The sequence below is a fragment of the Moschus berezovskii genome, chromosome 3 (assembly GCF_049115385.1).
Source record: "Moschus berezovskii isolate FMDL1 chromosome 3, NW_MosBer_1.0, whole genome shotgun sequence".
Taxonomy (NCBI): Eukaryota; Metazoa; Chordata; class Mammalia; order Artiodactyla; family Moschidae; genus Moschus; species Moschus berezovskii.
Genome location: NC_142462.1, coordinates 29,596,029 through 29,611,887, shown reverse-complemented (window position 1 = coordinate 29,611,887; position 15,859 = coordinate 29,596,029). Strand labels below are relative to the sequence as shown.

The window sequence follows — 15,859 nt, the reverse complement described above, 5'->3', positions numbered from 1 at the left end:
CTGGAGTGGGTTGCCATTCCCTTCTCCAGAGGATCTTCCAAACCCAGAGATCAAACCTGGGTCTCCTGTGTTGCAGGCAGATTCTTTACCATCTGAGCTACAGAGAAGTCCTGATACTACAGTTGATCCTGGCCAAATGTGTTTAAAATTATTTCTTATCTGTAATAAATAAGTACATTTGTATTTGCATTGTTTCTGAGATAACCTATGTTATAAAAATAATACTTTTATGATTAGAGTTATATTTTTCAGTTTCTCAGAGGGATCCACAGATCCTTCTATGAAGAAAACCTCTTTAACCATATTTTCTTCTGCATTTTATATTAACCATATATATTAGATTAGAGATTTGAGTAGAATATATTTTATTAAGTATTCTTACCTGGAGAATCCCATGGACGGAGAAGCCTGATAGGCTACAGTCCACGGGGTCGCAAAGAGTCGGACACGACTGAGCGACGGAACGGAATATGCTTTCAAGCTTTCTTCTTTTATACTTCTTGTACTTTAAATTATCACACTATAAAACACTACTTCTAATTATATCATTTACTTACTATTAAAATTATTAACATTCAAAAAGTACATTTAATCTGTTCTAAAGATACAGAAGAATTAAAACATTAGATAAATTGTCATGAAAATATATTTTAAGTTATTTAGCCAAGACATCTATATTAACCAGCAGTTCTTCACAAGTTGACATTGAGCAGAAGAATGTGAAAATTCAAACTAAAATTCTGTCTCCTCATAAAATAAATTCTACATGCTTTCGTCTCCAAACCTTGACCTGAACACACCTCTAGCAGAGCAAATTATACCAATAAATGGCTAAAATAGTCAATATACATTCTCATTATATCAGAATAAAAATAAACCTCAGAGTTACCCTCAAACACTTCCTCCCACCCTTTCACATCTGTTTTCAAGCCATGGAGTAAGAGTACTTGGAGGGAAGTTTGGAATATAGGGAACAAGGGTGTACCTGTGGCTGATTCTTATTGAAGTTTGACAGAAAACAACAAAATTCTGTAAAGCAATTAACCTTCAATTAAAGAAGAACAACAAAAATAATGACAGCTTGTGAAATTATGCATGCTGCTACTTTCATCAGATACTGCTTTCCAAACAAAACTTTTCCTATAAATCTTCTGCTGGAAGGAAATCTTTCTTTGTATAATTGTGCCCTCTCCTGGTGAAGCTTTCTAGACAAAGTCCAGAAGGAGCAGATATTTAGTATAGTCGACTTCACAGTTGGCACAGTGGTGAAGAATCCTGCTGCCAACGCAGGAGACACAGGAGATGCTGGTTAGATTCCTGGGTCGGGAAGATACCCTTGAGGAGGAAATGGCAGCCCACTCTAGTATTCTTGCCTGGGAATCCCATGGACAGAGGAGCCTGGAGGACTGTAGTTCATGGGGTCTCAAAGAGTTGGACATGACTAAGCATGCAGACATATGTTTACTTTTTATACAAAATTAATCATTGCACTCTTTTAGTGTTTGAGCTACATGTTGAACAAATCAATTCCTGTAAGTCAAAGTTGAAGAACTTACTAAGACCTTGTATTCATTCTCTCTCTCTCCCTCCCCTCACCTCCTCCAGGAACTAGAAAATATCATCAGTCAGATGATGCACGTGGCCGAATACCTCGAATGGGATGTCACAGAACTGAATCCAGTAGGTATAGGGATGATTTCACTCTTGGCTACTTTCCAGAAGGCACTTGCCTCTTTCATCTTTTTTGCCGTCCTAGTATGTAACTGGCACTTGATTTTATCTTTTCATAACTCTTAAGTTACTATTTATAATCAGTAGTCAAAGTGGATTCTGAGTATAAAACGATGTATGTGGTTTTCTGAAGTTCTTAACAGTGATATCTTGCTTTTCTTTCTCATGGAAATTAATTCGAATGGTGGTCTTAAATAAGTGTAAGTAAACAAGCTGTTGATGACACTACCAAGGTCATACCATGCAATAAAAAAGTCAAAATAGATACGTATTTTATGATCTCCATGTTTTTCCTTATATGGAAATAACGAGTAGTCAGTCTGAAAGAGGATGAAGGTGATTATGAAGATGATAATGATGGTTGTCAGTGCAGTTCAGTTCAGTTCAGTCACTCAGTCGTGTCCGACTCTTTGTGACCCCATGAATCACAGCACGCCAGGCCTCCCTGTCCATCACCAACTCCCGGAGTTCACTCAAACTCATGTCCATCGAGTCGGTGATGCCATCGAGCCATCTCATTCTCTGACGTTCCCTTCTCCTCTTGCCCCCAATCCCTCCCAGCATCAGAGTCTTTTGAGCACTGTTATCTTTCCGTCTGTGTTATTTAAGGCTCACAGCCCTAAGAGGTAGATACTACTGTTTTACTCATTTTACACTTGAGGAAATCGCGACTCCAAAGGTTTTTGTTTTAATTTATTTTATTGAAGTATAGTTGATTTATTATGTTGTGTTATTTTCTACTATATGGCAAAATGATTCAGTTATACTTATATATACATTCTTTTCCATTATGGTTTATCACAGGATTGAGTACAGTTCCCTGTGCTATATAGTAAGACCTTGTAGTTTATCCATCTTATATATAATAGTTTGCATTTGGTAACCCCAAACTCACAATCTATCCTTCCCATCCATCTCCTTCTTGGCAACCACAAGTCTGTTCTCTATGGCTGTGAGTCTGTTTTTGTTTCATTGGTAAGTTCATTTGCATTATATTTTAGATGCCGCATAGAAGTAGCATCATATGGTATTTGTCTTTGTCTGGCTTACCTTGCTTTAAATTATAATATTTAGGTCCATCCTTGTTGTTGCAAATGGCATTATTCCATTATTTTTTTATGGCTGAGTAATAATGCATTGTGTCTATGTAACAGGTCTTATTTATCCACTTTTGCATCAACGGACATTTAGGTCGCTTCCATGTCTTGGCTGTTGTAAAAAGTGCTGCGATAAATATTGGGGTGTATGTATCTTTCTGAATCATAGTTTCCTCCAGATACATGCTCAGGATTGCAGGGAGACCCCAAAATGTTAGTGACTGGCCCCAAACTCTCTATCTAGTTAAAGATCAATCTAGGAAACATTAATCAAATTGTTTAAAGAAACAGTATCGAACAGTGCCTATAAGAGCATAAAAATCTCTTGTTTTCCATAGATTTATATCCAAGTTACCAATATTATTCAAATGTGTATTAAAACATACATGGTTTGAAATTTTTACTTCGGTCAAATATTTGGGGGAGAGTTAATGAATGTTATTGATTTTACTTTTTCTTTGAAAACAACTCAATTTAGCAAATTGTACATTAATTAAGTAAATACAAATCAATTTAATTTAAATGGTTTACATTTTATATGAATTCAAAGAGCCCGTTTAACTGCATAAATTCCCATTTATGCAGTCAGCACCATGGTAATGGCATGATACTGTGATAGGAGAGCTCAAATCACATTTTCCTTGCATTGCAAGCTAATGCAGTTAAAGTATGACCAGATCAGTGCAATGTTGTGTACGGGGCCAGCACCATTCTTACTGAGATTAGGGTTTTCCAAGTTTTAACTCAGCTGGTTTTTCTTTTTCCTTTTCTGTTCCATTTTGAATGTGGAAATGCATATGCTGGACACATAATGAGTGGCAGATATCATTAACAAAATTTCAGTTTGCATATGGAATAATAAAGTAGATGGTAACATGTATTTAATTCGAAGAATATCTCTTGATTCACTGTGATACTGTTTACACTGATATCAAAGGACTGCTTGTAAGTTCTGCTGCCTTTGTTGGTTGTGTTTATGTAAAACATCTTTCTCCATCGTACTTAATACCTGTGAATATAATTCTTTTATTAATCAGGCCTCTTGTGCTCATGGGAGTGATAAAGGGAAGAGGACCATTTTTTTAGTCAGCTTTCAAAGCAGACGGAAGCACCACTACATCACAACAAAAGTGTTTGGTGGCAGTGGGGTTTGAGAAAACGGGGATCTGGATGCTCTATGGAAGGGATAGTGGTGGCTGGGTGGTCTAATTAGAACAAATGCATACTGGAAAATGCGATTAATAAGCTAAATAGCAGTATCAGTCATTTGTGGCATATACTGATAAGTCTGTCCTTTCTGCGGGCAGTATAGAGTGTCAAGATAAAAGCTTTGCCTGTGTCTGTAGTTGCTGTCATAATAATGGCCTCATCCTGCCTGATGATTCATCAGCTCTTCCCACTTCAAGCGGGTGTGTACTTTTATACACATTGTTTAACTCTTAAGTTGACATGGTAGGTAAATAACAAGAAGGATACATTTGATGTTGATGGCAGTTAGTCTGGGAGATGAGATGTCCTTGAACAGAGTTCTTAAAAACTAACCCAGGCTCCCCCGTTAGATTTGCTAAGTACAAAATGAATGGATCAGTTCTCTGAAGCAAACGCTCTATGTTTTCATTCTCTTCCCATTTGTTCATTTCTGCTAGTTCCTGAGAGTGCCTTCAAGAGGTAAGGCCTTTTAATCAGACCTTATGTCCAATTTTAAATGAATTCCCTTGTCCTTCATTTTGAGAGTAATGAAGCTATTACAGCATCATTTTTTTCCCAATGAGACTGTCTCCAATACCTATAGATACATTTGTTTCTATGAAGGAAAATAATCTGATTTTAAAATACTTCTTGAGGAAAAAACACCAGTCAACCAAGTTCAGCGATGTTGAGGCAAATGATCCTTCTATCAACAAACATATCAGATATTCCATTTATTGCACCTTTTCAAATTTTTCTTCTAATGTGCTCTGTGTTTCTTTTTTTTTTTTGAATGGATTAAAACTTCCATGTTAGATAAAGGTGGTGAGTTACTTCCTTCACTGGATTCTTCCACATTTCCCTCTTTGGTGCTATTAGATAGGAGGTACTACACCTTTCCAGCAGCCGAGGGTAATATGTTTGGGACTCATATAATTTCTGCTAATGTAACATGGGGCTTCCCAGGTGGCACTAGGGTAAAGCATCTGCCTGCCAGTGCAGGAAGGAGATACAAGAGACGCAGGTTTGATCCCTGAGATGGGAAGATTCCCTGGAGAAAAACAGGGCAACCCACTCTAGTATTCTTACCTGGAGAATCCCGTGGGCAGAAGAGCCTGGCAGGCAACAGTCCATGGGGGCCACAAAGTCGGACATGACTGACCCACTGAACATACAATATAACACTAACAACACCTATATTAAACTTACTATGCATGCTCGATACTCTTCAAAGATACTTATACTGTATTAGCACATCTAACTCTCACACCAGCCCTTGGAGTTAACAACACATATTAGCACTATGCAGCTGAGCGACTTCACTTTCACCTTCACACATTGGAGAAGGAAATGGCAACCCACTCCAGTGTTCTTGCCTGGAGAATTCCAGGGACGGGGGAGCCTGGTGGGCTTCCGTCTATGGGGTCGTACAGAGTCGGACACGACTGAAGTGACTTAGCAGCAGCAGCAGCCACGAGGTAAATGTATTACACATACTGTGGAGAACACTTCGGGACACTGTATGCAAGTCATCTTTAGAAAAGAAATCTAATCCAAGTGGCCTGATTGTTTAACTTCTTGGCTCTATTAAGTTCTGATAGGCAATTAAAAGTGACTTAATTCCCCTGCCCCATACTACTTAGCAAAGAATTATTTCAGCTCTTTGCCATGAAGTTAATTTGTTCAGTCATTATCTGGCATATATTTGAGTTAAAAAAATAATCCAGAGACAGCAATTAAAGATCACTTTCATCCATAAATTAAAGACCTTTTTGTTTGAGCTCTGCCATTCAGTGACATAATATTAAAAAGTTAAGCAATTATGTCTAAAAGTTGATCAGTATAAGTAGTCATGTTCTAGAAATCATGGCAAAACTATTATTCTCAATGACAGGATTAACACTGTACCAAGTCATCTAGATATTTACCTCAGCTTTCCAGTTTGCTGCTGGTGTGTGTGTGCGTGTGCGTGTGCCCATGCAGGTGTGCATACTGAGTCACGTCTTACTCTTTGCAACCCCCTGGGCTTTTAACCTGCCAGGCTTCTCTGCATATGGAATTTTCCAGGCAGGAATACTGGAGTGGGTTGCCATTTCCTTCTTCAGGGGATCTTCCCAACCCAGGATTGAACCCATGTCTCCGGCATTGGCAGGTGGGTTCTTTACCACTAACACCACCTGGGAAGCAGTTCGCTGCCAGTCACAGTTCATTGGGCTTCCCTGGTGGCTCAGATGGTAAAGAATCTGCATGCAAGGCAGGAGACCCGGGTTTGACTGCTACCCACTCCACTATTGTTGCCTGGAGAATCCTGTGGACAGAGGAGCCTGGAAGGCTATATAGTCCATAGGGTCACAAAGGGTAGGACACTCCTGAAGCAACTTACACACGCACACACACACAGAGTTTATTATAATTAATTCATTGTAATACTTGGTTGTATCACATGAAACTTATTTTATTGATTCATTTTCAAAGTTTTCCTCATCTTCTCTATTCCAGATCCTCCATGAAATGATGGAAGAAATTGACTATGATCATGATGGAACAGTCTCTCTGGAGGAATGGATTCAAGGAGGCATGACAACAATTCCACTCCTTGTGCTCCTGGGCTTAGAAAATGTAAGTATTTACATAGATGGGGTAACCTGGTGATGTCAGGGGAGTTCTCTTTTATACATTTTGATTATAAATTCATCTATTTTCTACAATTAAGTATTTATTGAGTGCCTGATCCTTCTAATATGTATGACACTGTGCAATTTAACAGTAATTCCTTGTAAAGTAATACTTGCCATGAATATATTAGTTCATTTTAGGTATTACCTTATTATTTAATACATGGTTGCTCTCTTTTCCCCACTATTTAAAGTGCAATCTAGTTTAAAAATTATTGACCTCATTTTATCTAATGGAAGAAACACCCCAGTGTGATTGCATGCTGTGGTTCTTACCACACTCCATCCATTTCTATACTTCCTCTCCTCATGAAGATGATCTAGTTTGTTGATAAACAAATCCATAAGTGGAGGAGCCAATTATAATCGAGGTGGTTGATTATATATACACGTAAGTGTATGCATATTTTGGACTTGGGCTTCCCTGGTGGCTCAGACGTTAAAGAATCTGCCTGCAATTCAGTAGACCAGGGTTTGATCCCCAGATTGGGAAGATTCTCTGTTGAAGGAAATGGCAATCCACTCCATTATTCCTGTCTGTAGAATCCCATGGACAGAGGAGCCTGGTAGGCTACAGTCCATGGGGTCACAAAGAGTCGGACACGACTGAGTGACTAACACTCCATTATTCCTGTCTGGAGAATCCCATGGACAGAGGAGCCTGGTAGGCTACAGTCCATGGGGTCACAAAGAGTCGGACACCACTGAGTGACTAACGCTCCACAGCACTCCATATATATTGTTGTTCAGTCGCTCAGTGGTGTCCAACTCTTGGTGACTCCGTGGCCTGCAGCACACCAGGCTCACCTGTCCTTCACTATCTCCCAGAGTTTGCTCAAATTCAAGTGCATCGATGCAGTGATGCCATCTAGCTGTCTGATTCTCTGTCGCCTTCTTCTCCTCCTGCCCTCAATCTTTCCTAGCATCAGGGTGTTTTCCAATGAGGCTCTTTGCCTCAGGTGGCCAAAGTATTGGAGCTTCAACTTCAGCATCAGTCCTTCCAGTGAATATTCAGTGTTGGTTTCCTTTAGGATTGACTGGTTTGATCTCCTTGCTTTCCAAGGGACTCTTGGAGTCTTCTCCAGCACCACAATTGCTGCTGCTACTGCTGCTGCTGCTAAGTCACTTCAGTTGTGTCCGACTCTGTGCGACCCCATAGACGGAAGCCCACCAGGCTCCCCCGTCCCTGGGATTCTCCAGGCAAGAACACTGGAGTGGGTTGCCATTTCCTTCTCCAATGTGTGGAGGTAAAAAGTGAAAGTGAAGTCGCTCAGTCGTGTCCGACCCTTAGCGACCCCATGGACTACAGCCTACCAGGCTCCTCCATCCATGGGATTTTCTAGGCCATAGTACTGGAGTGGCTTTCCATTGCCTTCTCCGATTAGAAAGCATAAATTCTTTGATGCTCAGCCTTCTTTATGGTCCAATTCTCACATCTGTACATGACTACTGGAAACACTACAGCTTTAACTATACGGACCTTTGTTGGCAAAGTGATGTGTCTGCATTATAATATGCTGTCTAGGTTTGTCATAGCTTTTCTTCCAAGGAGCGAGCATCTTTATGTTTTCCTTACATAGTAGTAGTCTGTCAGAGTTTTTCCTTCTAATCCTGTCAATATTTTCTCATATCACTGCCTCCAGTGGTAATTAAAACTGGTGGTTTGGGAATAATATACCAACCTAAGATCAGAATGTGATATGATAGTGACTTTGAATCTACCCCAGTTTGGTTGAATTTCAGTAATAGTTAATTTAAAAATTCAATACTGGGTTTTTATACTTAGCTTTAATAAATAATAATTAACTGTCACATTCAGATAGTACAATGTATAATTAGATTCAAAGAGCATTACTTATAGAAAGCAACATGGCACATAGAATAGTTAGAGTTTTGAGATGCAGGAACATAGTGTTCATTGCTTCTCTGCTGACCCCCAATCTTTTCATGCTTTTTAAAATATTTATTCATTTGGCTGCCCTGAGTCCGTGTTGCTATGTGTGGAATTTCTCTAATTGCAGAGAGGGCTACTCTCTCGTTGTGGTGCGGGGGCTTCTCATGCAGTGGTTTCTCTTGTCGCAGCTTCCATGCTCTAGAGCACAGCTTCTGTAGTTGTGGCAGCTGAGCTTAGTTGCCCTGCAGCACTGGGGACTTACTGGACCAGGAATTGAACTGGTACCCCCTGCACTGCAAGACGGATTGTTATCCACTGAACCACCAGGGAAGCCCCTTTCATACTTCTTACCAGCAATAAGTTTTTCAAATATAAGACTATACTATAGTTAACTCAAGATACCCAATTTTTAAGTCAGTTCTCAAGAGCTCTTGCAGTCTGTGTAAAATATGTGATAGTGTGTAAAAATATGTTGTACATATTTACATATTATTTGGGGAATATGTAAATGGGCTTTGGGATGGTGGAATTTGTCTGTTTCATCTGGATCTTCAAATTATTTTACATTCAGGTTAATCTTATGGGGCCCATGGGATTTTAGAAATGGTTAGAGGAGGGAAAAGTAGAATTCCTAATAGATGATAAATAGGAAATTAATCTTAAGGTAAATAATTTATTAAAACAAGGATAATATAATCCTTATTAAGAGATACGTAGTTCCACGTTTTGAGAATTAATGAAGCAATACTTCTTCTGTCTCATGTTCTTATACTGTACATAACCTAGTATCTTCTTGTAATAACTTATTACGTATCTCTGCATCAAAAATATTTGTTTCATTGTTTAATATACCTTCTGACAAAGGCATATGTAAATCAGAATATTAGGTGACAGCAGACAATAAACTGACAAAATCGTAACTTTAGAAGGTGTTCCAATGATAGTGGTTCCCGAGAATGGAATTTTATATTTTTAAAACGAAAATGTTTTTATTTTAAACATTTATGGAAATTCTAGTATGAGAGAAGATTTAGGAATGAGCAAGTAAATTATTTGATAGTAGCAGGTTTTACAGGAAACTGGGGAATTGGAAACATCTATATTTCTAATATCCCAGAAAAATTTTGAAATAATATTTTCTTTGGAAGATAGTGCTTACAAATTTTTTACAGCTTTACTAATAAGTATAGATATTTGTGAAATTATAAACATTTCCTGGGTAAATATAGTCCACAAATCTGTATGAATGTTAACTAGAAATATTTTAAACAAATATGGTATACCACAGATTCTAGAGGGCTTCCCTGGTGGCTTAGAGGGTAAAGAGTCTGCCGCAATGCGTGAGACCCAGGTTCGATACCTGGGTCGGGAAGATTCCCCTGGAGCAGGAACTGGCACCCCACTCCAGTATGAAAATCCCATGGACGGAGGAGCCTGGTAGGCTACAGTCCACAGGGTGGCAAGGAGTTGGACATGACTGAGAGACTTCCCTTTCCTTTCCTTCCAGTTTCTGGCAGCAACTTCTTTAACTCAGCGGAATGAAAAGTCTTTGCCATCAATGTCCATCATGTTAATGTTACATAATTTACTTTATATTGATATTTTTAGATTTATAATGTATGTATTTCTTTAAAAGATTTTGGGGGGGGTGCTTAATGAGAGAAATTAATTCAGGTTTCAAAGAAACCTGAGCTGCGTTCCCAGTTATGGCCACTAGATGGCAGGGCTACATTGTTTAACATTTGTAGATGGCCTAAGTGGAGAAGGCAATGGCAACCCACTCCAGTGTTCTTGCCTGGAGAATCCCAGGGACGGGGGAGCCTGGTGGGCTTCCGTCTATGGGGTCACACGGAGTCGGACACGACTGAAGTGACTTAGCAGCAGCAGCAGCAGTAGCTTCAGATGGCCTAAGAGTAGATGTTTTCCCTGTGAAGAACAATTCTGAGAGTGTTTTCTTCACTTCTTAAAAAAAAAAAAAAGCTGATAATGTTTTTAATATTTTCTTTATGAAATAGATAAGCTATTAATTATATTCACAAATCAGGGCATCTATTTGTTAAAAAGAGCTTTTTAATTCCCAGACATGGTAAGTATTTTTACAAACCAGGAATCACACAATGACAACTGAGTGATGAGGGCCTTTTCTTTTTAGTAACTGAGATTTATTTCCTTTTCTGTGGGCAATTAATGTGCTATATTGTTACCTGTAGAGAATTTAATTCATGGAGCCATTTCCCCATACCCTACCCCGTACTTTTACTTATCAGATTAGAAATCTAGAAGTTTTAGGTTGAATTCAGCCACTTGATATGAGGCCTGTCTTATTATGTTGTCCTATATATTCTTGTCTATTGTCAATTATGAGCTCAGGGAGTAGATGCTAATTGATAGTGCATGCTAAACACCACAGCGTATTTGGAAATGACCGTGGTGTACTACCCCAATTACACAGATAGAATACTGTCCTGGGAGAGCAGTCCTCACTTGTAATGTTAGGCAGAGCAGTTGTGACTTTACTGTAGTTCAGTTTTCTCCACCAACAGGATCTTTAAAGCTATATTGTTTTACATTATATCTATTTTGGTGCCAAAATCAGAATCGTAGTTTATCAGAACCTTGTTCTTTATCAAATGTTAAAGGGTAAGAGTCATTTTCTTTCCCTTATAAGAAGTCCTTCAAACTTCATGAGACCTAGTATAAAATGGTCTCTCATTTTGGGGGGGGCATTTGATTACAATAAAAAATTTTTGTGTAAGATTGAGTCATTCTTTCTTCAGCATTCATCTCAATTAAGAATATTTTTTTTAAAAATTTTACTTTGAATGGATAAAATTTTTTAAATAACTGTGTCTAGCAATAAACTCTGAATGATGACAGACTTTGCCTGTTAAAGGACAGATAGCAAATAGTTTAAACTTTGTGGGTCATAAGGTCTCTGTTGCAACTGCCAGACTGTGCCACTGAAGTGCAAAAGCAACCACAGAAAGCACCTAATTGAGAGAGCAGGGCTGTGTTCTAATAAAACTTTATTTACATAAATATCTTGTTGGCTATGTTTGACTGAAGGACCATGGTTTGCTGACCCCTGATTTATTATATTGTTATTATGCCATATCACAAATTACATATTATATATTCTGTCATAAAATACAATTTTTAACTGGCTTTAAATCATTTAGGAAAGAAAATTCTGATTAAAAGAAAAAAAAGATCAATTAGATCATTCCAGTAAGGACCAATGAAGAGATGATAGAATGGCCGTTAACATTATCACATTGGCCTTCACTCTGACTTAGTTTGGAGAAGAAAATAGCAACCCACCTCCAGTATTCTTGCCTGGGAAATCCTGTGGACAGAGGAGCCTGCTGGGCTACAGTTCATGCGGTCACAAAGAGTTGGACATGACTTAGCGATTAAACAACAATAACTGGCTTGGTTATGAACTAACCAGGTGATTCTGTGCTAGACAGTCATCTTCTCTGGACATGTTAAAAGAAGTTAGGAAATCCCTTTCCTTTTCTAATATTCTTTCAGTTCAAACGTTTGTTGTACTAGATGAACAAGATAATTAATGACGCTGTGAGCGTGTCCCAAGTTGCTCAGTTGTGTCTGACTCTCTGCAAAACTTTGTACTGTAGCCTGCCAGGCTCCTCTATCCATGGGATTCTCCAGGCAAGAATACTGGAGTGGGTTGCCATTTCTTCCTCTACAGGATCTTCCCAACCCAGGGATTGAATCCACTTCTCTTATGTTTCCTGCATTGGCAGGCAGGTTTTTTACCACTCACGCCACCTGGGAAGCCTCGATTAATGATGCTCCAATTCCTGAAATTTTTAATCTGGGATCATTGTTAGATTTTTCAAAGAAAATATCTAAATTCACACTATCAGAAAAACTAGAATACAGATTAAAATAGAAGCCTGGCTTAAAATAAGGATACTTAAACTCTTAGTCTTGGATTGTTGGTGCCAAATCTGGCCTGTGTGATTTTTGAATGGTTATTTATTTTGACTTCTTTATTTTTGTTCAGAGTCCTGGTTTTTAAACTTCATAGGCAGTTTAAACTTTGCCATTGTTTGAAATGTTTTGGTATATATATTTTTGTGCCTGATTCAATAAAGTAAAAGTATTGTTTGGTTTGATTTCTGATGAAATTTGCCCCCTGCTGAATATGAATAGAGAGCAGAAGATGATGTATTCTTCTAAGCTGTATTTGGAAAAGTAATGTTTTACACTCTATTTTTTAAATTTGGTTGCAGTGTTGCTCTGCTGTTTATACATTGCTCAATCAGGAAAGGAGTTATGAAGCTGGATAAATGCAGCCATTCTTGAGATTCCACGTTGGGTCATTCAAGGAAAATAACCATGTGATGTTACAGTCTGTTGAATTGGCATTTAAACCATAAGATTATCAGGGTCTGAGCCTGACTTCAGAAAGTGCAATCTGGAGAAGGATAGTTGGTTGTAGCTCTGCTCAGAATTTTAAAACTTCTCTCTACATTTTCTTTTTGTCTTAAAGGGCAGTTTCTTTGGTATTTTATATTTTGTGGAGACCTTGGACAGAAAAGTAAGATAATTTAATGGTGCTTATTGTTGATTGAGCTGGAATCCTTTTGCAACCTTAGCTCTCTATGTGTTGTAATTGAAGGCAGTTGAAATGAGCCTGGCAGGGAAATGGGAGCATTCTGGCTTTGAAATCAGTGAAATTTCTCCCTGACATTTTTAGAAAATGTGTGTGTTAGTTGCTTAGTTGTGTCCGACTCTTTGCAACCCCATAGACTGTAGCCCACCAGGCCCTTCCGCCCATGGGATTCTCCAGGCAAGAACACTGGAGTGGGTTGCCACTTCCTTCTCCATCTTTAGAAAACAATGATATTTATAACGTCCTTAGTTCACTTGAGCACTGTGTGCAATCCTGGAGGTATTTAGGGGAAAAAGCTAACACTTTACAAATCACTAGATAAAGAAATAGTTTTCAATATTTTCCAAAGAGCATTCTTCTCTTTGAAACTTCCTTTTGACTTGAAAGGTCAAAAGGAATTAAAAGGTGAAGAAGACCCCGATGCTGCTCTGAATTTTCCTGGATTTCATTAAACATTTCTCTGATGTCAGCACAGAACTGAACTACTTCATTATAAAATACAGTGTTTGCTAAATATCAGGAATACATTTTTATTAAGAGTCATGTGGAAAAAAATAGGAGAACACAATTTTTATGAAATAAACCATTTTAAATCTGCAAACATCCTTCTCAAATCTTTTAGCGGAAATGCTGGGATGTTACACAACTCAACCCAATGATGGTAATAATATTTGCTGTTTATGTAACACCAATCTTCTGAGGAGCTAAATTGACTTCACAGGTATTGTATAATGAAACCTCATACCACGGTCTGGGCGAGGAAAGTGGTTACTGTCATTTTATTAGAGAGGAAAATAAAGGTGAAATGGCTTATCCACATTTTCATCAGAGGCCAGGAATCAAACCTTCCAGATTTGCTCTTCATTGCTTTTTTAGAAAAATGAATTCCTTTCTATGACAATAAATATTTATTTGCAGTAGAGGTACTAATAGGCATATGCTGGCCCCACTGATGGAATAAAGTAACGGACCCATCCTCCCCCACTCCCACCAAGTTTACCATCTAAATAAGACAAGACAAGACATGAAAATACAGAGCGTTGGAGTGTAATTTGCACTGCTGAGAAGTAGTTGGCTCCTGGTTTCAATCTCTTCTCTTGAAGTCACATACATATTTCATCCTTTGCATAGTTTGCCAATGTATCCGGCTAAGAGCTATAAAGCTATTTAATTTGTTTTTTGGTAAAGCGTTTTATGTCTGGATAATGGATTTGTACATCAGTGGCAGCCTGTAACATGGCTAAGTGTTCTGATTGACGGAACACCCACGTTCAGACTTGTTTATTTTTCGATAAGGAAAATGCCAGCTAACTTAGTCCATATGTGCTTGTCAACGGGAGGAGGCTCATTCACATGGAATGGACACTCATTTAAAAATAAAATGACAGGGATTATGAGAACAGTAATACATATGAGAATTAAATGTTCCTTTCTCTTTTTCACTTTAAAAATGTTTTTTAAGCATTGATCCTATTAAATAATGTATCAATATATTTTTTTAAAAATTAGCCTCTTAATCTTTTAGTATCAAGCACTCTTATTCTTATTTGAAGGAATAGAAAAATTTTAAATATAGACAGTTTATAAACTATAGCAGAATTAAGCAAATATATAAAGCTTTCCCACCTGGGCTTTCCAGGTAACTCGATAAAGAATCTGCCTGCCAATGCAGGAGATGCAAGAGTAACAGGTTTGATCCCTGGGTTGGGAAGATCCCCTGGAGAAGGAAATGGCAACCCACTGCAGTATTCTTGCCTGGGAAATGCCAAGGATAGAGGAACCTGGCAGGCTACATGGGGGTCACAAGGAATCAGACACAACTAAGCACACACTCGCGTGAAGCATTCCATTCATATAACGAAGATACTAGAAATCTTGACTCAAGCAAACCAGAATTGGATTCAGAAATTACTGTAAAATCTATTTCTTAAGTTTTTGGGAAAAAAATGAAACCCCATTGTCTTGAGATGCCCTCTCCATGACACCCTCTGCAGAAGTGCTTTTGTGGAGAGCTTGTGAGTCTTTTGTCAGGAAAACGAAGCCGAGTATTATCAAGAACTGTGAAGGTTCTGAGAGTTACCTACTTGTATGTGAACAAATGAACTTGCCACAGTTCTGTGGGTGCTGGCAGAGGACATGAGTGTCTGGGTCAGAAACCAAGATTGTTCTCTCACAGCAAAGAAGCATTAGGAGTCTCAGAGCTGATCTAGTTCTCCAGGCCTGTAAAGTCTCTTGGGTTGTTGCAGAGAGGCCAAGTAACAATATCAGAGCCGAGAACCCTCTGGCTTGGGGTAACTGAAATGAAAAGTGTTAGTCACTCAATCATGTTCGACTCTGCAACCCCATGGACTGTAACCCGCCAGATTCTTCTGACCGTGGAATTCTCCAGGCAAGAATACTGGAGTGAGTAGCCATTTCGTTCTCCAAGAGATCTTCCCCACCCAGGGATCAAACCCAGGTCTCCCGTGTTGCAGGCAGATCTTTACGGTCTGAGCCACGAGGGAAGCTATTATCATATGCAGTAAACAAGCTTGCTTAACCTTTGCCTATAAAAGAGAGATTATTTTCATTATATCGGACTGTAAGTAAACCTGCCCTCTGCTCTGGAGGGAGATAGGTCTCTACAATGCGA

The 15,859-nt window shown here is 38.7% G+C and overlaps 1 protein-coding gene across 1 annotated transcript in view; it reads left to right on the top strand.

Moving 5' to 3' along the window:
• DGKB (diacylglycerol kinase beta) overlaps positions 1-15,859 on the top strand; it is an 898,781-nt gene that overhangs the window by 257,598 nt on the left and 625,324 nt on the right. Inside the window, exons 8-9 of the mRNA XM_088833532.1 lie at positions 1,606-1,680; positions 6,516-6,635. Coding sequence (XP_088689658.1) covers positions 1,606-1,680; positions 6,516-6,635 — 195 coding nt within the window. The remainder of the gene's footprint in view (positions 1-1,605; positions 1,681-6,515; positions 6,636-15,859) is intronic.